Source organism: Hippocampus guttulatus, chromosome 19 (genome assembly GCF_054856545.1).
Source record: "Hippocampus guttulatus isolate MCC_2025c chromosome 19, RoL_Hgut_1.0, whole genome shotgun sequence".
Taxonomy (NCBI): domain Eukaryota; kingdom Metazoa; phylum Chordata; class Actinopteri; order Syngnathiformes; family Syngnathidae; genus Hippocampus; species Hippocampus guttulatus.
The window spans coordinates 1,929,414-1,949,775 of record NC_141279.1 but is presented as its reverse complement, the minus strand read 5'-3'; the positions used below and the strand labels follow the sequence as shown (position 1 = coordinate 1,949,775).

At 41.4% G+C, this 20,362-nt stretch overlaps 1 protein-coding gene across 2 annotated transcripts in view; it reads right to left on the bottom strand.

Moving 5' to 3' along the window:
* The window catches only part of ryr2a (ryanodine receptor 2a (cardiac)), an 80,762-nt gene that overhangs the window by 57,555 nt on the left and 2,845 nt on the right, over nucleotides 1-20,362 (bottom strand). For both annotated transcript variants that reach the window (XM_086139137.1, XM_086139136.1), the window contains exons 2-24: nucleotides 15,712-15,831; nucleotides 15,319-15,423; nucleotides 13,335-13,409; nucleotides 13,136-13,214; nucleotides 12,799-12,911; nucleotides 11,848-11,947; nucleotides 10,915-11,011; nucleotides 9,400-9,474; nucleotides 8,738-8,894; nucleotides 8,460-8,624; nucleotides 8,077-8,198; nucleotides 6,147-6,330; nucleotides 5,166-5,301; nucleotides 4,991-5,086; nucleotides 3,689-3,807; nucleotides 3,025-3,158; nucleotides 2,695-2,936; nucleotides 2,270-2,462; nucleotides 1,988-2,192; nucleotides 1,541-1,645; nucleotides 1,267-1,370; nucleotides 986-1,069; nucleotides 738-897 (exon numbers count right to left, since the gene is read on the bottom strand). In XM_086139137.1, the coding sequence (XP_085995263.1) occupies nucleotides 738-897; nucleotides 986-1,069; nucleotides 1,267-1,370; nucleotides 1,541-1,645; nucleotides 1,988-2,192; nucleotides 2,270-2,462; nucleotides 2,695-2,936; nucleotides 3,025-3,158; nucleotides 3,689-3,807; nucleotides 4,991-5,086; nucleotides 5,166-5,301; nucleotides 6,147-6,330; nucleotides 8,077-8,198; nucleotides 8,460-8,624; nucleotides 8,738-8,894; nucleotides 9,400-9,474; nucleotides 10,915-11,011; nucleotides 11,848-11,947; nucleotides 12,799-12,911; nucleotides 13,136-13,214; nucleotides 13,335-13,409; nucleotides 15,319-15,423; nucleotides 15,712-15,831 (2,970 nt within the window). The remainder of the gene's footprint in view (nucleotides 1-737; nucleotides 898-985; nucleotides 1,070-1,266; nucleotides 1,371-1,540; nucleotides 1,646-1,987; nucleotides 2,193-2,269; nucleotides 2,463-2,694; nucleotides 2,937-3,024; nucleotides 3,159-3,688; nucleotides 3,808-4,990; nucleotides 5,087-5,165; nucleotides 5,302-6,146; nucleotides 6,331-8,076; nucleotides 8,199-8,459; nucleotides 8,625-8,737; nucleotides 8,895-9,399; nucleotides 9,475-10,914; nucleotides 11,012-11,847; nucleotides 11,948-12,798; nucleotides 12,912-13,135; nucleotides 13,215-13,334; nucleotides 13,410-15,318; nucleotides 15,424-15,711; nucleotides 15,832-20,362) is intronic.

Here is a 20,362-nt window from a genome sequence, read left to right as displayed (position 1 = left end):
TGGGGAGTTAAAAGTCCACCTGTTGGTAATTTTTGACAAGAAGGAGCACTGAATGAAGATTTAGCCCGTTATGTTAGTTTCTCAAGCTAGTTGCTAGCGAGCTAAACACTATAATAAATGTTTAAAACAAGGCAACCATAGGCTATTTTTTTTTAACTAGACAATCATGAATGGAGACCTAACATCTGTCCTTCGAAATATATTAGCACAACCTTTCCTTTCTCCTGGGCGGTGAGATGACCGCCACAATAAAACTGTCTCTTATGCTGTGCAAAACATCAAGGTAGCGTGACGCTTAATGGGTTACCTTATTAGGTTTCTGAGTTTAATTTACATTTGTGCACGTCTTGGTATTTGGGTCAGGAAGAGGGCTTTCCCTTGTCAAGTTAATGTTCAATAAAGACAATGTTATGATGAGAAAGAGCAAGCACGGAGACAAAGAACAGGGATACTTGGCTGAAGTCTTTTGACTTGTTTTCTTCCATGATACCAAGATAATTAATATTCCTAAAAATACATGTGTGAATCAGAGACTTTATTTCCTTATCATACACGGACAAAAAGACATTTTCACAACACCACCAACAAATATTGAACCCATCTGTCCACTAGCCGACGCATCAACTTTACCATCCTGCAATGGCGCGTTTTACATTCTACAATGAATGATTCGGTTCGGAAATACGCCCAGCTTGCCACTATCTCCTACTATTCATAGTCTGACACACAATAGCTACCTGTTGAATTCCGTAAGTCCAACCCTGACGGATGCGATCTCTTGCCCAGACATTGTGCGCATTTTCAGCTAATTTGTCCACCATGGCTTCCTGAGTGGAGGTCAGCTTGATGTGACACAGGTCCAAGGGAGCAGGTTTGTAACCACTGGACAACTCATAGCTGGAGAGATAAGAGGTAAATACCACACTGTTTGAACATAACTTCCCTTACAAGCTTAATATGTTCATCTTTAAGAATAGGAACTCACGTTGATGACAGTTTTATACTTTTGACTTTCTCCACAGCATGTTCATCTGCAAGACCGACATGGCAGCCCAAGGCAAGAAGAGTTCTGTTTCACACACACACACACACACGCGCGCGTGCATGCACGCATATACACACAGGCGCACAAAAACATCAAACATACACACAAAGCCACAAATGTGCATATCGGAGCATGTTCAAGCCCAAGCGCCCCCTCGAAATGATCAAAGAGAGAAAGACAGAGAGCCGTTCTATCTTTTGAATGATGCAGCAATACTTTACTTGAGAGTTTCCACAGACATCTGCAAATTGTAACTTCGTTCCTGTTCCGGCAACTTTGAAAACTCCACCAAACATGGGTGTTGCCGCTTGGTGTCATCTCGTACCTTGTTGGTTTTTGTTCATGGGTGAGAGGAGGATGGAAAGTGAGATCGACAGGTGGCTCGGTACAGCGTCTGGACTATTAAACTATCACATATAGAAAGGACTAAAATATGACTAAGACTAAAATGAAATAAAAACTGTAGACAGAGCGATAAGGATACTCAATACTCACAATGCCGTAGGTCCAGCCAAATTCAATCTTATTCATCACCCACAGCTCGTGGATGTTTTCTGCAAGCTTCTCCTTGATCCTCTCTAAGTTAAATGGCAAAACAATCTAAACAGAGACACACACAAAAAAAAAAATCCACTTAATTCTAGTAGCAGATGCATGGCTTTGCCCTCATATTCATTTCACAGCATATTATTTTTGATTAACGCATGCCATTGTTCCAATACCTGAAAGGGAGATTTGCCAAAGTAATATAAATAGAAGTTTAAAAGCAGACCACTAAAAATATTTGGAGTATTGCTTTGAATCATTTCGCCTCCAATGATACAAAATGCATATATTACTAATCTATGATAATCATAGCAACTAATGAACAAACTTTGATGCCATGCTCCGTGCTGTCTGTTCGTCAATCTAATAAATACGTCATAATCTAGCCATCTTCACCTGGGTGGTGTTCACAGGCATGGGCGTGAATGTTGCCTGACTCATGGTAACAGTGGGTCCCAAAAGGTCTCTGGCTGAGGTCTGGTGTTGACAGGGCTCAAGTTTCAGTTTCTCTCTTGGCAACACGGCCTCAAAGCAAGGAGCGTAACCTGGCGGAGGGAGGAACTTAAACTCTCCGTGGCGACCCCCAAGAAGGAAACGAAGCCTATACAAAAGACAAGTAACAAGTGAGCAGGTAAAGGATTGTGATGGTGGGTGATTTGCTTTGATTAATGCACTGACTTAACTCCGGCAGAGAAGCTGGCCACGGGGAAAAAGAGGCCATCAGAGTTGAAGTTCTCAAACATGCCCTGAACTGGTTGGCCGTTGATCCTGAAGGAGATACTGGGCACGCTAAGGTCCAAGCAGCAGCTCACCACATCGTCTGCTTTCAGAAGATGCTGATTGGGTGAGCTAACTGTCTTTGCAATACAACCTGCAAAAAAAGTTACATCACAGATATGACAACATCCTGTCCATCAGCGGTCCCCACTGAATGACGCCCATGCACTACTCTGGGAGTGTGTGTGCACGGAGCGCTCCCTTTTCATGAATTTCCAAACGCAGCCTAAAGCGGTCAGCAGCTTGTGCTTGAACTGCTTCCTTTCACTTTGCTACTCCATATCGTATCTTTTTATCTTGTCCAACAATGTTCGAACAAGCCCCACCTGACCAAAGATGGAGTCCATCAAAGCCAAAGGAATAGAGGTCATCACCCACTCCATTTCCGCCCCAACCTTCCCCACCGCTGGGGGAGGGCGCATAACCATTGGTGTTGGCCCAGCCCACTCTGAGGTGAGATGCCTCAGCTGTGACAAATGGCAGCGCTTGGTCTACAATCAGCTCATAGTACCACTTCTTATACTGCGCAGAGCCTTCACTAACACCCAGAAAGATATTAGGGCAAATGCTGAAATGAGAGGAAAAAGGAATTTTGTCACTCATCAGCTCAAAAAATGACAAGCTAGCGTGAACGCTATCAGTTGATATCTTTATACCTGCTTACGTAATTCATCAGGCGTGTCTGAAGCAACAAGTCTCTTCCCGGCAGCAGGTTGTCACAGATCAGGTGCTGGTTTGAGCGTACTGCCACACCGTGACACACACAAAGGGAACACAACACATCAAGAACCTACACAGCATGCACATACAGAAAGGATGTCAGAACACATCACTGATACAGGACCACACTTGCCAATACCAACAAACACGCTGAACATCGGAAATCCTGGTTGATGGATTTGGTTGTGAATAATAATAAAAATAAAACAGTCATACCTCGGTTTTCGACCATAAGCCATTCCAGAAGGCTGTTCGAAAACCGAAACCACACGCTTTAAAAAAAAAAAATCATTATTGAACACGTCTGCTCACAATGGAACGCTACACGAGGAAGCGTCGCTTCTTCGTGTAAGGAAGGCGAGAGGAGTCAAGTGGCACATTCAAGTGCGCTCAGTTTGTTCGAGAACCGATTTTCGGTCATTATCCGAGGCATAAAAACCTCAACATTTTTGGTCGAAAACCGATTTGATCGAGAACAGAGACGTTCGAAAACCAAGGTTTGACTGTACTCTGCGGATGAATATCAGATCCCAAATTCAGTACTGTAACTGAACGCCGGCGAATATTGTGCCTTGCATTCGACTGTTTAGAACCACATACCTTGTGGTTGCGTCCATGTTTGTCCAGAAGTGAAATTATGGATTTGATATGTCCCTCTTTGATAAGGTTCAGTGCTTCAGGACTCTCCACCAGCACACAGTGAAGAACCTCCAGTATGCCTGAATGAAAATTTGCATTCGGTGTTAAAACAAAAACAACAACAACAACAAAGAAGAATTTATATTCAATATTTCTATCTCAAAAAATAATCTGATTAAATGAGAAAAAAATGACTATCAATAACAGATGGCAGCACAGTGAACAAGTGGGGTTGGTACTTCTGCCTGGCAGTTAAAAGGTTGTGGCCTGTCAGCTGGGATAAGGCATTTTCACACTGCACTTAGTAGCACATGGACCACAAAATGTATGACATACTCATTAATTATGGATGCACTCATTTTCTTTTCTGCTGTTGCCCTCCTCCTCCTCCTCCTTTTCTTCTCTGACCAGCAAGGATCTGTAAAGCATCCTCGGGTGTCCTGAAAGGCGCTATTTCATCAAATTTATAAATACTATTTCAACTTTCATTTTCAATAATGAAAGATACATCTTGTTTAGTTTACATCTAAACCAAAGGCAAAAGTCTCCGTGTCTATAGTTCCTGTTTGGCTGCTACGTCAGCATTTCCAAATATGTCTACCCTGTCGCCGCCATCGTCTTTCCACCCTCTCACACTGAGTGAGTGCTCTGTGAAGTTGCTGACTGTTCCTTGATTTTTCCTCTTTTGTGCAACTCTTATGAGCCTTTAGCCCACTCGTGTCAAAGTCAAGGCCCGGGGCCCAGATCCGGCCAGCCACATTATTTTATGTGGCCCGCGAAAGCAAATCATGTACGTCAACTTCCATGATCCTTGCTAAGATTTTCACGAAAATGTCAAATTGTTATATATAATAAATAATGTTGATATTTTGGTGATCATTTTGTTACCCTATCAACACTCACTCAAACAACAATTGAACAAACTATTATAGTTGACTGGTTCCAAAACCGGTATTCCATCAATTAGTTGTGTACAAGTAATAATATATAAACATTTATTCAATTTCACGGTTGTACCGGCCCATCGAAGGGAAGATGTAACCCCAAAGCGACCCACGACAAAAATGAGTCTGACACTCCTGCTTTAGACTTAGATTTATAGATTGGATTGGATTAAAGGTTATTAAGATGAGAAAGATGCCACGGAAACAACACTGGTGGCATTGCGTACTTTCCCCAACTCCCAATCACATTGTGTAGCACTCATCATTGGCACCATGGATGTGAGGTTGTGAGGCTGTTATCGAAGTCTTGCCAACGTACCAGAGGAGGCCTCCAGTCTCTCCAGTCTGCTGATGAGCCAGTCTAAGGACCTTGAAAACTGAGCGCAGTTTTTTCTGTTACCCCTGATGAGTGCAGCTAAAAGGGACAAGAGTGAGCAGGAAATGAGAGTCAATGTTGCCAGGCACGGACGGCACCCACATCCATGTGTGCATACCCAGCAGTTGATAGAGAGAGTTAAGGCTGGAGCTCCAGGCCGCTCCTGCCTCCCTTCCAGCTGCTTCTGTGAAATGGGCTGCACTGCTGTAGACGTGGAGTCGATCAATGCACTCCAGAACCAGGGCGATCATTCCCTACAGACACAAAGGGTGGCTTATTCAGCTAATTCTCTTGATGGTGAGACTAAATGCAGTCAAATCTAAAAAAACCACTTAGCTCCCGTATCAATATAAATTGTATTATAACAAAGTATAGCATCAAATAAATTGATTAATGAATCATTCTTCCAGTACATCAAGTAACATAAAATTCGTTTGAAGGCCACTTTTGAATTATGTATATTGCTTTTTGAATGATTCATATTTTACATTGATGTTACGGAATCCCTGCTATTAACCATGCTCCAACTTTCAAGTTAGCCGTGATGCATCATCATATCCAGTTAATTTCATCATAAATCCATTTTATTTTTGTTATCATTAACTCCATTGTAAATATGTGAAAATACAATTTTCTTTGTATTGGTCGATAACATCACTCAACATAACCCCCCCCCCCCCCCGCAAAAAATAAAAATTAAACGGGTCAGTCTGACTCACAATAGATGCCATGCGCCAATTAATCTCCAGGTGGACAATAAATAAATGGCTCTCTCTAAATAGACCAAGTAGTATTTACAAGTATTTACAAATATATTTGATTTATATTAATTATTTTGTGGCAATGTGTCTCATCTCACTCAATCACACTCCCCTTCTTTCCACCACAGCCCGGGACGCCTGGTTAATAAACAAATGAGCAAAATACAGTAAACTGGGACTCCTTTGTCTCTCTCAAAGCATAAATCTGGAATAGGGCTAATAGGTTAGTTAGACAAAACCAAACTAGAATGGACTATAGAATTTCATAATGTTTTATAAAATCCCTTTTGCGGTGTGCTTCAGATCTTGTCTCACACACTCACACACACTCATATCACCTCTTCTTGGAAGAGGTTCTGTCTGTTTTTCAAAGCTCTTAGGAGATTCTGCTTGTCTTCGTGTTCTAGGTGATCGTCAGGTGGCTGGAAGTAGCCAATGAGATCTTGAAGACTCAGGCTGATTGAGTCGATTGGTACATCAAAAGTTGTGCTCTTTCCTTTTGCTCTTAATGTATCTAGACTCCTGTGAATAACAATGAACAAATTAGGAAATTGTTTGATAACGGCTCGCAGACCTGAAAAAGGTGAAATGATGTTCAACAATGATCGCAGAAAATATCAGCACAGTATGAAAACAATGTACAGTGAAACTCCTCTACAATCAAATCATGTTTGCAGCAAGAAATTTTTCACAACAGAGGGTTTTCACTGTAGCAAATTTTATCTCAGACGTAAACACAAACACATACAAAAAACGTACAGGTATGTGTACTTTTTATTTTTATTCCAATAGTGCATAAGTATGAGCATGCACTTATTTGACACTTGCTAGAGCCAGCGTAGAAAGAAAAAAAGGGAAAGAAATTGCAAAATTTACGATCAGCATTTACTTTCACTTACATCAATTTCTTGCATAATGTCTTTTATTTTGCTTCCTCCATCTTTCATTTTAATTACCTTTATCCTGTCTTCAAGCGTAAAAGCTTTTCTTTTCTTAACTCCTTGGTTTGCAAAGGTCCGTTTTGTAGCCATTTGAGCAATGCAACGTTCATGCTGCCTCTGAAACAAATACTTCCTGTACTACTGCGCATGTGTAAACAAGTGCGGTGGTTGCTGATGCCATTTCCGAATGAAGCAGTAGAGGTCGCTGTGACATGCTGAGGTTGGATTAGACTTTTGCGGAAGGCTTGTTTTCGTTGTAGAGAATCTCGTCGCGAGGCAAGAGCAGAGAAAAAGATTTCGTATAATGGAACAGGGGGACTTTTCTTTGTATGGTAGCAGAAAAGTAGGAATGGCTTTCATGCATGAAATTTTTTTCACACTGGGGGGTATTTTCGCCCATGTAGGTTTCGTTATAGAGGAGTTTCACTGTAGTACTGAATTCAGCTGCCAGAGATGTGGTAGGGCGGCCAGTCAGTAGTCAAGTTATCTCCTCACCAATGAGTCTAAATTGACTTGTGTGATAATTTTATGATGATCATCCACGCCAGCTGAATTTCCAACTGGCCACGTAGGTCAACGGCGGTTACCGTGAGCCCAGGCCACGGTCTGTTTTGGAATCCTTTGGCTGAATGATCATAACTGTTTGGCAAAGTTTTAAGCTGGATGCCCTTCCTGACGCTGCCTTCTGCGGGCCTACAGTTGGCTCCAGCTTGTGCTTAATGGCAGCTCTTCAGGTAGCATGGTGCTAATTCTGGCTGACAAGTTTCATTTAAAAATATCCAACAATTGCTCGGGCAGGCCAAAATTCAAAGACATCAGTGGGTCAAAATCATGCCGATACTTTCCCTAAAAAAGATAATTGGTGAGAAGAGCAGTGTGGGCAGTAGTCCAGGTTTTTAGTATATTTATTATTTAATAGGGAGGATTTTAGCGGCATTTGAAGAGCTCATTCCATTTTTTTTTTTTTACTCCACAGAGATGTCCCCCTGTCATTTTGCTCGTTAAAGAGTAGGCAGCAGCAGTAAGCATCCATCCATCCATTTTCTTATCCACTTATCCTCATGAAGGCATGCGAACTTGGCAAAGGAAGGCGAGAGCCGAAATCAAACCTTGCAATATGCTGACCAGTCGACCACCATGACTCTTCAATTTACATTTTCATCTTAATACATTCTTGCAGAAATGAAAATCCTTTCTGGTATTCAAAATTGAAAAGTTAATAAATAACTTTTTTTTGCCTTTAACAAGCATGGTAGACTGTACCATATTGTGAATTAAACATGCTTGGCGTATGACTGACTGAAAGCAAACAGTATGTTCCACCCACCTGATGAATAGGTTGAATAAAAACGCAGTACTTCGGATGACTCTGGCAGTGTGACTTTCTTCATGTTGCGACCGAGACAATGTCAGCCCGTCGTCCATGTGACCTTCGTGGTGCATGAGGGCCTGGTGACAGCCAAAAATAATCAAGAGAGGCATAAAAACACTGACTCATACTTTGATAAAAGCATGCAAAATAAATACGGAGGAAATTAAAAAGATCAACTGATGTTTTATTTGATATTCCTCAACAGGCATGACAAAACATGATGTCACAGAATCTCTGACAGAAAATACTGCAAAAACTGAAATCCGAAGCATCATAATGCCTTGTGCATACAAAAAGAAAAGAAAACAGAAAATGAATTCCCTTAACCATAACATTACCTTTCTTTGAACGTCACCGATGCGTGCAGATTTTGCATCGGCAGTCTGGTACGTGAGCCACAGACCAGTGTCGACATGCTGAATGTAACACACTGAGTCACCGTACTTAATGTCAGGGGTACCCATTCCATCCACTTCCTTTTTTACGCCAAGGTCAACCTTTTCCTAACAGAGAAAAAGACAGAGAAGCATCAGCTCTTTGGGGGGGAAAAAAAAGTGCAATTGAAGAACACAAGGCAAAGAATCCTTTCAAGTGGATGACGTGACAGTTTACGTACCTTGGAAGATTTGAAACAAAAAGCTGTCGATTTGACATCTGCTTTTTCTTTTTCCATAAGCAGTAATGATTTCTCCTTCATCAGACTCAGATACTTCCCACTAGTCACGTGTCTGAGTCTGAACGGCTGGCCCCAGCGAATATGACTACCGCTCCATCTGGACACAAATCCAAAATAAAGGGAGGCCACCTCAGACACTTTGTGCCAGAAAATAGTCAAGAGCAATCTGCTTTGGTTTCGTCCTTTTGATTGGTTTGTTTGGATTTTTCTTTCTTGTTTCAAACTGTCCCATGTGACAGCTTTGTCATGCAGAGCTGGAACATGTTGCAGGCATCAAATTCAAAACGAGTGAGGATTCACAAAAAAAGCTGTTTTTTTCTTTGGTTTTGTGTTTGTCTTTGTGGTGTGTTCAATCGAATATAAGTTGAAAAGCATTTCTAAATCATGTTCTTATGTTTTTATTTACATTTTTACACAATATCCCAACTTCATTTGGGGGTTGAACAGTAATTGATTTATTCAATACGATATGACAAATCAAGTACATCATGACCCAACTAAAAGTGAGAAAACTAGAAAATAAAGCTGTATAAGTGGCAGGAGTGTTCCAACAAAATGCAATAACTTAAATACAGTGGCCATTTACACTTCTAAACACTTACAGAACCCGTAGTGTCTCTAGCCTCCACAGGGACCTGGCATGACTCGACACTGCTCCACCCTCATAATGCACCGTTCTGTTGATGAAAAAAATAAATAAAAATAAGTATCATACACTGCAGTTTGTCAACATTTCCAAATGTTCAAAAGACTCCTTTATATCATTATTCTTTCGCATTAAAGAATTAGCAGTGTCACTGAGAGAACATGAATTTACGATTAAAGGTCAATATTTGGCGACGCTTTAAAAGAACTTTTATGTCAGATCATGCATGGGAAAACTGATGAAACAGCTACGACTACTTAACTAAAACAAATTGTTAAAATAAAATAAAAAACCAGCACAAAATCACCTCAGTAAAAAGAAAACTAAGCAACGTAAAAATAGTAATATCATTTTCGCTATCCGCCACAAATATCCTGCATGGCTGTAAAAGTAAATTATTTTGCATGCACTAATTCAAGGTTCAGTACTGTAACTTTTGTTTTATTCTCTTCTAACTACTGATTTCAATTGTATGTTTCATGATTAATTAGTCCTTCATAAATTAAATCGTCCTTGATAAACAGATGTTAGATAGTAGATTAAGGATGTAGGTTGTTTTTAGCTAAGAGGGCTGCAAATCCCTTAATCCCTCAATTACGAAACAAAAAGTTATTAATGTGACACTAATATATATTTGTTATCCATTACATCTGGGGTGTCAAACTCATTTTTGTCGCGGGCCACATTGAAGTGACAGTTTGGTTGATTCAACAATTGTTTAAGCAACTGCAATGTGGGGTGACAAGAAAATGCTTACAATATCTCCCTTATTTATTGCATATGAGAAGTTGAGATTTTGGTCCAGATTTTAGCAATCATGGTAGAAGTTGACATGTTTGATCCACTTTCGCGGGCCACATAAAATGATGCGGCGGGCCAGATCTGGCCCCGGGCCTTGAGTTTGACACCTGTGCATCACATGAACGCGATCATCTTCTGATGCAAAAAGATGGTAAAGAACTACAAAGCCGACATGCTGTCTCCTCTTTTTTGTGCAAACAAGTCTGGAATTACAGAGCTTGAGTAGCCATTTTTACATTTATGCTTTTAAAAAAGATTCCACTGCATTTGAATTACGGTCATTAATGATTAGTTTTAAGGATTTTTTTTCAATATATATTTATATTTATATATTTTTTTTCCCCCACAAATAAAAGGACGCTGGCTCTACTAATATCTCCTTTTTCCGCAGCCAGAATCTGACCCGTTTTTAACCTCATCCTGTCACAATGACATGCCAAATGCGGAGTGCCTCATTCTTTCAAGCATTGACGTGAGACAAATTCGATTTTCCTGAGAGTCAACATCTACCAAATAGAACTGAAAACCGCAACCAATAAAATGTGATATGAACCTAACTGTGGATATTGCGGACCGCCCCGAGTAGTTTCTATACTGAAGCAATAACAGTGATGACCCCCCCCAGAAAAAAAAAAATCCTTTACAGTACAGATGTACACGTGCATCTTACCTCTTCTGCTCCTCCCCGTGGTCTTCAGAAGGAACAGTTAAACACTCATCCATATGACCATGAAGGAGGCGCAAGACATCCCCGCCTATCAAGAAACCTGCAGAAAGGTTTAGAAAATGAAAGGGGGGTGGGGGGGGATTTAAGCAGAAAATGAAAGACAAATGAATAAATGTATGGGGCGTACCACATACACATGACATCAGAGAAGCAGGAAGCCAGAATGCCTCGTCTACAATTAATTCCGAATTTATTTCAGTTATCCGGTTGGTGTCGTTGCTCTGGGCAGGATAGCAGAATCAAGTGAATTATTATCGCATTCATTCCGACGTGGACATCGCGCTTTTGAAACCAACAGCTGCTAAACATGACCCACGACTGAGTCACGTTGGCTGATTTCCCAAAACAAGCCATCCATGAATTCTGAACGCTTGTTCAAATGTTTTGTTTTGTTTTTTTTGTAACTAATAACCTAACGCATTGCTAATTTCAAAGCAGTAATTAGATGAAATGTGATGAATTTTCTCTGCTTTGCTATTTATGTTCTGTGTGGACGGTAATTAGAATGGTGTACCGAGGACCTTGTGCTTGTGTGTTACAATATAAATCCTATAATGGGCATGTGAGAGTCATGCATGCCGATTAGCTCCTGATAGTAAAATGGCCGCGAAACTGGTATCGGACGTTGTCAAAGTGTTGCAATACATGGGAAACACTTTTATTTATTGAATTATTGTGCACTCCGCGTATCAACAATCTTATTTGTCAGTGTAAACTGGCCAAGATCCAGCACTTACAACACACAAAATGAATGATGATCCTTGACACAGTGATCTAAACTGGCCTTTGCATCGCCTTGTGCTCTGGCCCAAATAAAACATTGCAGTGTATCATGTAAAGCGATCAACAAAGAGTGATGGAAAAATATTTCCGTACCTTGTGCCACTTCACTGCCGGAACAGATGGGAGTAACGGTCCACAGAGTCTGTTGGAAGGCGGCATCTACATTTTGACACCGATTGCCATCGGATAGATGCTATAAGAACACAAACGCATGAATCAAAATTCAGATACATTTTCCCTAAAAGCGCAATTCAGTTTACACTAAATGTTTTTTTTCTTCACATTTTGTTCAATAATAACCTCAAGGGTGTTTTTTTTTTGGTCTGTGTGTAGCAATGAGCCTTAAAGTTGAAAGAGACGTGATGCCCCAGGTGTGGTCTCCCAAGGCAAAAAAGGTTGTTGGTGAAGGACAATACAAAGTACAGCGCAGTAGAGTTAAAAAAAAAATAATAATAATAATGGGCAATTGTGTCCATGCGGACATTTCTGACACAGACACCAAAAAACATCATGATGCAAAAAAACTTTGAGATATATTCTGTGGGCCGATTAAACACAAGTTGCAGTTTTTGTAATGTGTGTACCATCTTCTGTAAAATTAACACTGCATTTGATAGAATACCATGCCATTCATAAACATGTTGGAGGCAGTGCAGAGGTCTGGGGCTGCTTACTACTTCAGGACCTGGACGACGTTGTGATTAATGTCACAATGAATTCTGCTGTCCGACACAAAATCCTGCATGTGGACTTTTACCCATCAATCATGCCCTCTTGCTCAAGCACTTTTAACCCTTACGCAACGGCATTCTCTCACTGTTTATCGTTAGTCCCTCTTTCAAAAAGATTCATTCCCTTTTCTTTTTCAATTGTGTTGGATAGGTTTCGGTCATATGAGTGGCGATTCAAATTTTGAAACATTTTCCAAGGTTCCAATCTTTTATATTCCGGCATCTAAAATAAATGTGTTGACTTCTTAGAGCAACCTTATATTTGAGCAAACTCGTCACGTCTGTTGTGTTCCCACATGCCTAAGCCAATTACCAGATATCTCTCAGATGAGATGCTGACAAGAATGAGATCATCCCCCACTCTGACCTTCTCCCCCTCGGAACGTTGCTTTGATGCCGGATGAATGGTCCACCAGCACGCCTCACCTGAACATAAAGAAGGTCAAAACAGGACTCACAAAAGGATTTTGTTCAATATTAGACCCTGTCATCATTCAGTAACGTCATTGCGAATACAAAAGCCAATTATTCATTGAGCGCTTCCTTAAGATTTATTTAAGCTTGAATCAAAGGGAGAAGTAGATGTGAAAAGATTTATTTAAAACTCAACCAAAGAGAAAGGTGATAAAAGATTCATTTTCCGGAAATACCTGTAGTGTCTTCCTGCAGCCCCACATCAAAAGCTAATTTGTCTGTGGACGATCGAGAGGTGGATAGACAACACAGGTACTGCGCACAAACACAATATCCAAAATCAATGCATGTATTCATCCGAAACATGAAAGAACAAAAGGTCACGTGGGGGGGGGGGGGGGGTCACGTGGGAATTCTAGCGGTGTGCGTACAGACCATTCCACTGTAAGAGTGGCGTAGACGGATCGCGTGGCCATATAACGAAGTGCGATGACCACCCCCTCGGATCGTCTGGGAAAAGGAAATGATAGGAACAAAGTGTGAATCAGCCAAATGCACAATCCCAACATCTGTGGTGAGAAAAAAAAAAAAAGAGTATTATGCAGTGTTTTCCAACATTCACTCAATTTTAAATTCAATCTGCCAGCACGTCACTGAAAAAAAATACCACAAAAAGTATAGAGACTGAAATAATCATAATGATGCTCTCATTTTAATTTGCTCACTTATCTACCAACTAGGTTTGAAGTCTAGCCCAGTTTAGTTGAACACAAAGCTGTTATTCTGTTGCAGGAATTGCAACAGGTGGTTACATTGGTAGAGTTTACCTTTTGCCATCTATTAGAAGACTTTTTACTTATTTTTCCCGTCATGCATTGCTGTCATAGAAAAGATAAGATAAGAAAACCTTTATTTGTCTCACAGTGGAGAAATTCCCAATTTACAGCAGCAAAAATGATGAAAGGGAGAATCGGAAGAACAAAAATAAATAAGTAAATATAAACTATAAAATATAAATATAAGCATATTTGGAATGGGTGAGTGGGGTTGAGTGTAGTTTTTCAGGTCAGGTCTGGATGGATGAACTTAAGTATATTTATAGTAAATGGAGAATTTCTGGACACAAGAGCGAGCGCACAAGGGAATGGGACTCACTGGTCTTTGGGTACCTTCTCTTGGGTATTGCACAGCTACCGATAATCTATAGAAAACCAATATTAGGGTACCACATGAAAAGGTATTCAGTAGCGATTGGAGTACCTGCTGCATGATTGTATTTTCTTGAGGTTCGGAAAAAATAAAGCCCTCCTGTGAACATTTCAAATGCATAGGTTTGATATGAACCCCTTCATGCACCCTGTCCACTGTAGTAACCGATGTCCCTGAAAGGGTTAATATAGTGGTTTTAATAAAAAAAAAAAACTTAGAGAAAATCATGGTAAAGTTCACAAACAGTAAAAAGATTGTGAAATCGAAAAACAGGCAAGTTCAAATGATTCAGTCCCCCCATCCCCTCAAAAAAATCTTTCGCTCTCTCATTGAAACCATGCAATTATTTATTTATTTGTTGATTTTCATTGAGAATCATTTGAAACCGGAATTAAATTGAGGAACCAGAATCATCCAAATTCAAATGATGCCCAACCCTATTTATTACAGATTAATCTTATTTGGGTCCTGAATGTGAAGCTATGCTTAGCGCTTGGGCAGACCAATTCTAGAGGGATACAGGGCTGCACAGCATTACAAAATTATGAACAATCCCAAACTATTTGCCATATCAGATTGAAACATAAAGTGAAAAATAACGACACAAAATGAAAAACAAAAATAATAATGACAGAGTTTACTTTTTTTGGACCTATTTTCATTTATAATTGCCTTCATCATTTTTGTTTTAGACTGTCTTTTATAATTGTCTTACAACCTCCACCAAAAAGGTTTCTTTTCGTTTTTTTTATTGATGGAAAACTGACTGAACTACTGCTGAACTGCCTAAAACGGGGGTGTCAAACTCATTTTTTGTCACGGGCCACATTTTAGTTACCGGTTCATTTGGAGGGCCGTTATAACTGAAACCATATAAAGAAGTCAACAATAACCATTGATTCAACTATTGTTTAAGTTTCTATCATGTGGGGTTTGGTAACGAGAAAATACTTCCAACATCTCTTTTATTTATTACATATGACAATTTAAAATTGTGTTCGACATTTTAGAAAGCATCATCGAAGTGTGACATGCTTGATCTGCTTTCATGGCCACATAAAATGATGTGGCGGGCCAGATCTGGCCCCCGGGCCTTTGGTTTGACACACCTGGTCTAAAATGTTCCGTTTTGGGAAACTCCTGTCACTCTTCATGTGGTTTGTTTTTTTGTTTGTTTGGGGGGGTTTTTTGTAAATATTTTCCAACTCACTCCCCCAGTCTTCTCTTCAGTACTGGCCAGCATCTCCTGAAGGGCTCGAACCGACAGTGATTGCTCCAACACAAAAGTACATATTGACAGATCTGGAGGTACATTCTGAAACGACAACAAAAAAATAAAAGCTTCGCTACAAGCAGTGGCGAACAGGCTCTCGCGCCGTCTTTTTCATGGCAAACCTTTTGAATGATTGAACTTTGGCTCATTACGAATGCAAAAAAAGTTTAGCATTTTAATTCCTACTCCAAATTAACCTCAAATGAAAGTGTATCAATTCTGAGAAAGAACAGAGTGTTGTTTTTTTGTCTGCGCATTTGCACATTGTTGATACATCTGTATTGGTATAATCTTGTAGAAAATGAAAAAGCGTCTCGGTCCAATCGGTACCTTGGAGTTGGAGATGGATTCAAGGAAGCACAGTCTGTTTCCGAAGCCTTCGGCAGCCAGGCAGAATTTCTGTTGCTCCTTATGGATTGTGGCTGAACACTGTAGGACCACCTCATCATTCTAAGTACACGCACGCACACACACACACACACACACACACACACACACACACACACACACACACACACACACACACACACACACACACACACACACACACACACACACACACAGAGTACATTTGTCATTGTAAAGACGACGAAAGCATGCCTTCAGTCAAGTGTGACCAATAAAGACACCCTGAACTTGTTGCCAGCCAATCGCAGGGCACACATTGATGAACAACCAGTCGCATTCACAATCACACCGCGGGACAATTTAGAGTGTTCCATTAATTAACCTGCCATGCATGTTTTTTGGAATGAGGGAGGTAACCGGAGTATCCGGAAAAAACCCACTCAGGCATGGGGAAGAACGTGCAAACTCCACACGAGAAGGTCCGGACCAGAATCGAACCCTGTACCTTTGCGCTGTGAGCCGGACATGCTAACCAGACAACCGCCGTCCACATATACTGTATAAATATAATGCACAAAGTCAAGAAAGTTGCAAAGTGATGAAATGCCAAAGCACAAATGAGCACAGCACATTCTACACATTTGCCAGGAGGACGATTGATGGATGACAAGCAAGCACAGTACAATAATACGGACCCAGTGTGAGCGCTCCCTCACTCAGCGCTTTGGAACATTACTGGCATAAGGGCATAAGAGCAGCATTCACGTGGCTTGCACACAGAGCTGCCAAATGTTACGGAAATCACTGAACGCTTACTCATTACGCCTTAAACATACAGTATGTGGTGAGATGAATGACCGGTGAGGCACTCCTCCTCTGGAGTCGGATATAAAAATATGAACCCAACATAGAAGATTAACCTATGTTTCAATTTTGACCTTCATTGAAATTCTGTTTCAAATGAGGCCAAAAATAGAATTTTTGTTTTCAAACCTTTTAATTACATCTCAATCAATTCCACCCAATTCAAACCGCATTGCAACTATATTTAGATGAGTGTGTTTGTTTGGTGCTCAAAAGAAAAGTGTTGCACAGCCTTGGGGATTTGAAACACAAAAATTGCTGGTGGGCGGGTCAGCGGATGAGGATTTAAAAGCTTGGCAAAGCGAGAGTGAGCAAGTGAGTGTGGAGGTTGTGATGCATCATTGATGATGTAATCAGAGCAGAGAGCGGAGTGTACACCCACTTAATGGCCGGATACCGCTGCACACAAAATCTCTCAAGTTGATTCACATTATTCAAGCTACAGTAGTTGCGCTGATTTACAATTTACGATGACAACAAATCATAAAGTCAGTGAAAAATAAAACAAATGCAAGTCCTCGCAATTGGATTTCAGTCACATGACAGGGGCTTCTGAGAATACAGTTGTGTGACCAAGAAAGCACATTTGCTAACTTGAAATGGAGTTGGGGGGGGAGCAGTAGAACCATGCGATTTCTTCAATCAGTGAACAAATGTCAGGATTTAAAATGATGAATTATTGACTCGAAACCAGTCTAGTGTACGCCACGTCTCAGCCAAAGTTAGCTCATTCACGACCCTAATGGGGATAAGCGGTATCGAAAATAGATCGAATGCATTTCCATCCCACCTGGAACCGCACACCAAATATAGACTTTTGAAAAGATGTCACCGAATCACGATCTTACGTCACGGGGGAGGGCGGCGCTACTAATTCCATGATCCCCTATCGTGCTAGCTTCGGAGACATCAACAATTAGATTGTTTTTTACTTTCTCCTCACGGTACACCATACCCCCCCCCCACCCCCAAAAAAAATTATCCACAGGAACTGGAAATCACTGAAATGGAAAGTCTCCCGTCACTAACTTGCGGGCACAATCATAAACGCATCCCACACTGCTCGCGTGATGCTAGCAAGAACCGCGCGCATACCTCACATTTCATCACTCATAGGAGAAGTTTACGCCGTAGCGGCGTATTATAGAAAGATTAAAGGGAAGAATGTACTGTACCTTTTGAACAATATAAGTTTTTAAAGTAGTACCAGAGATTTCCAGCAAGCGCTTTTAATAAGATGGCAGATAGCCTGTGTTATGAAATGACGCACACAGATTCAGCAGAACTGATGTCTGCTTCTGCGTTCGGCCGGATATCATTTGTCATCTGGATCAGAGTTGTCTCAGTACTGTGCTGTGGTAGAAAGCGTGATTGGAAAATATCAAAAGCATGACTAGACAGGATAAAGTCAGAGTTTATCAACGAATGGCAAACCTGACGTCAAAAATACTCGGCTTTAGAAGAGGCTTAATGACAGCGATTTTAAAGGCCATTGGAAATATTCCAGTACAGACTGGAATTGGAATTGGAATTGGAACTCATCAAGCAGCACGTCATTTGGTTCTTCATTAGATCCCTTGCACATTTCTTTTGTCTATTTTACATTGTATCTTTGTTGGAAGCATTTATGTTTCAGGTAGGACTGGAAAAAAAAATAATAAATACAATTCTAGTTGTGAATGTACTACACCTTTCACTGACAATGAAATCTGGTTCTGATATTACTTAGATGTGGAACTTTCTTTTTTTTTGCTCAACCAAAAAAATCACGTGACGTACTATCACGACAGTCACATTTTAACTCCTGAGCAGATCATCTGCGGCCAGTGATGGCCAAGCGGGCGTGTCTTAACATCAATGGGCTCCGTCGAACCCCTGAGACCGTTTCACCGAACCCCTGGGGTTCGATCGAAACCAAGTTAAGAACCACTGGTCTAAGAGCAACAACGCAACATGACAATTATTAAGTCACGGCTTTAAAGGTACCGGTACTCCAAACATGTTTCCTTCCCCCTTTCCTCCTGCTGTGCGCACGCTGCACTGGAACATTTGGCGACGAGTGAGCAGATTACATAACAGCACTGCAGTGAGTAACAGAAGTGAGGAGTGACAAGAGGCAGTCAATATCACCGTTTTTTTTTTTAAACTTTACTCCTTTGATACGTTTTTGCACCCAACAGCACTAATAGAATACAAAGCACATCCTCTCTGCAAGTGTCTGCACTGCGGTGCGGGTCAGGTGGAGGCTTCTTCGCATTGAACCTCTGTCTGGCTGTTTCTGACTGACGCTCCATCCATCCATTTTCCGATCCGCTTATCCTCACAAATGTCGCGGGGGGGGGGGGGGTGCTGGAGCCTATCCCAGCCGTCTTCGGGCAGTAAGCGGGGGACACCGGTTGCCAGCCAATCGCAGCGCACACAGAGACAAACAAGCGTCCGCGCTCACACTCGCACCTAGGGACAATTTGGAGTGAGCCATTCACCTGCCATGCATGTTTTTGGAATGTGGGAGGAAACCGGAGTACCCGGAGAAAACCCACGCAGGCACGGAGAAAACATGCAAGGAATTACTGTTTAATTTCTGCAAATATCACTTCCATTTTGTACATTCCATGGCAGTCTTCCATCCATCCATCCATTTTCCGAACCGCTTGATCCTCACTAGGGCCGCGGGGGGTGCTGGAGCCGATCCCAGCTGACTTCAGGCAGTAGGCGGGGGACACCCTGAATCGGTTGCCAGCCAATCGCAGGGCACACAGAGACGAACAACCATCCACGCTCACATTCACACCTAGGGACAATTTAGAGCGTTCAATCAGCCTGCCACGCATGTTTTTGGAATGTGGGAGGAAACCGGAGTACCCGGAGAAAACCCACGCAGGCCCGGGGAGAACATGCAAACTCCACACAGGGAGGCCGGAGCTGGATGGCAGTCTTCCTATTGTGTGAAATGCTGCTCTAAACAATCGTGTGTGTGTGTGTGTGTGTGTGTGTGTTTATAGTGGTGGTGTAACACAAACAGGTCTCGTCCTCTCCCCAGGCTAGTCGGCATGGCCTTACATGGAGAGCATTGTTCTCCTTGGTTGATTTAGGACAATACCGAAGTGACAGGATGGGCACAATAAGTATGAAAACGAACACAAACAAACTCCAAACGAGTGCCTGACGCATCCCTCACGCTCATATAATCCTTTTCCAAAGGAAAATCACAGATAATGAGAGTATGTTGAAAAACGGAGAAAATGTACTTCAGAAAAAACACGAATCGTTACATCCATGATATGAGTTATTTTCTAGTAGACAGTTCGATTAATGGCTGAAAATAAACAACCGCTCATCTCTTGGCTCTTCAATCATAACAGTTTGAAAACAGGAACAATGAGCTGCAAAAAGATGATGAAAACATTCAGCAATAAAATCAAATACAACTCCTTTGTGGAAAAATGGCAGTTGTTTATGGAGAGGAATGCCGGCGGAGCATCCTGAAATGAACAATAACACAGTTGCCGTGCTTAGACATCAGCGTCCACAAGTAACTAAGCTCTCTATTGATCTGCATTCCAAGTGCGCTTAGCGCCTTATGGTGCAGAACTAGAGCAGAGATAAATATTTAAACTCACATTCTTATTACACTGATTTGCCTTCGAGCCGTAACAGAAGGTACGCAAAGTGTGTTTTTACAACTCAGGCTTGCATGGGTGATACATAACGCCAAAGATGCGGTGGGCGCAAATGACCTCCAGGTGGATTCCCGGTGTCACCTGCCCTC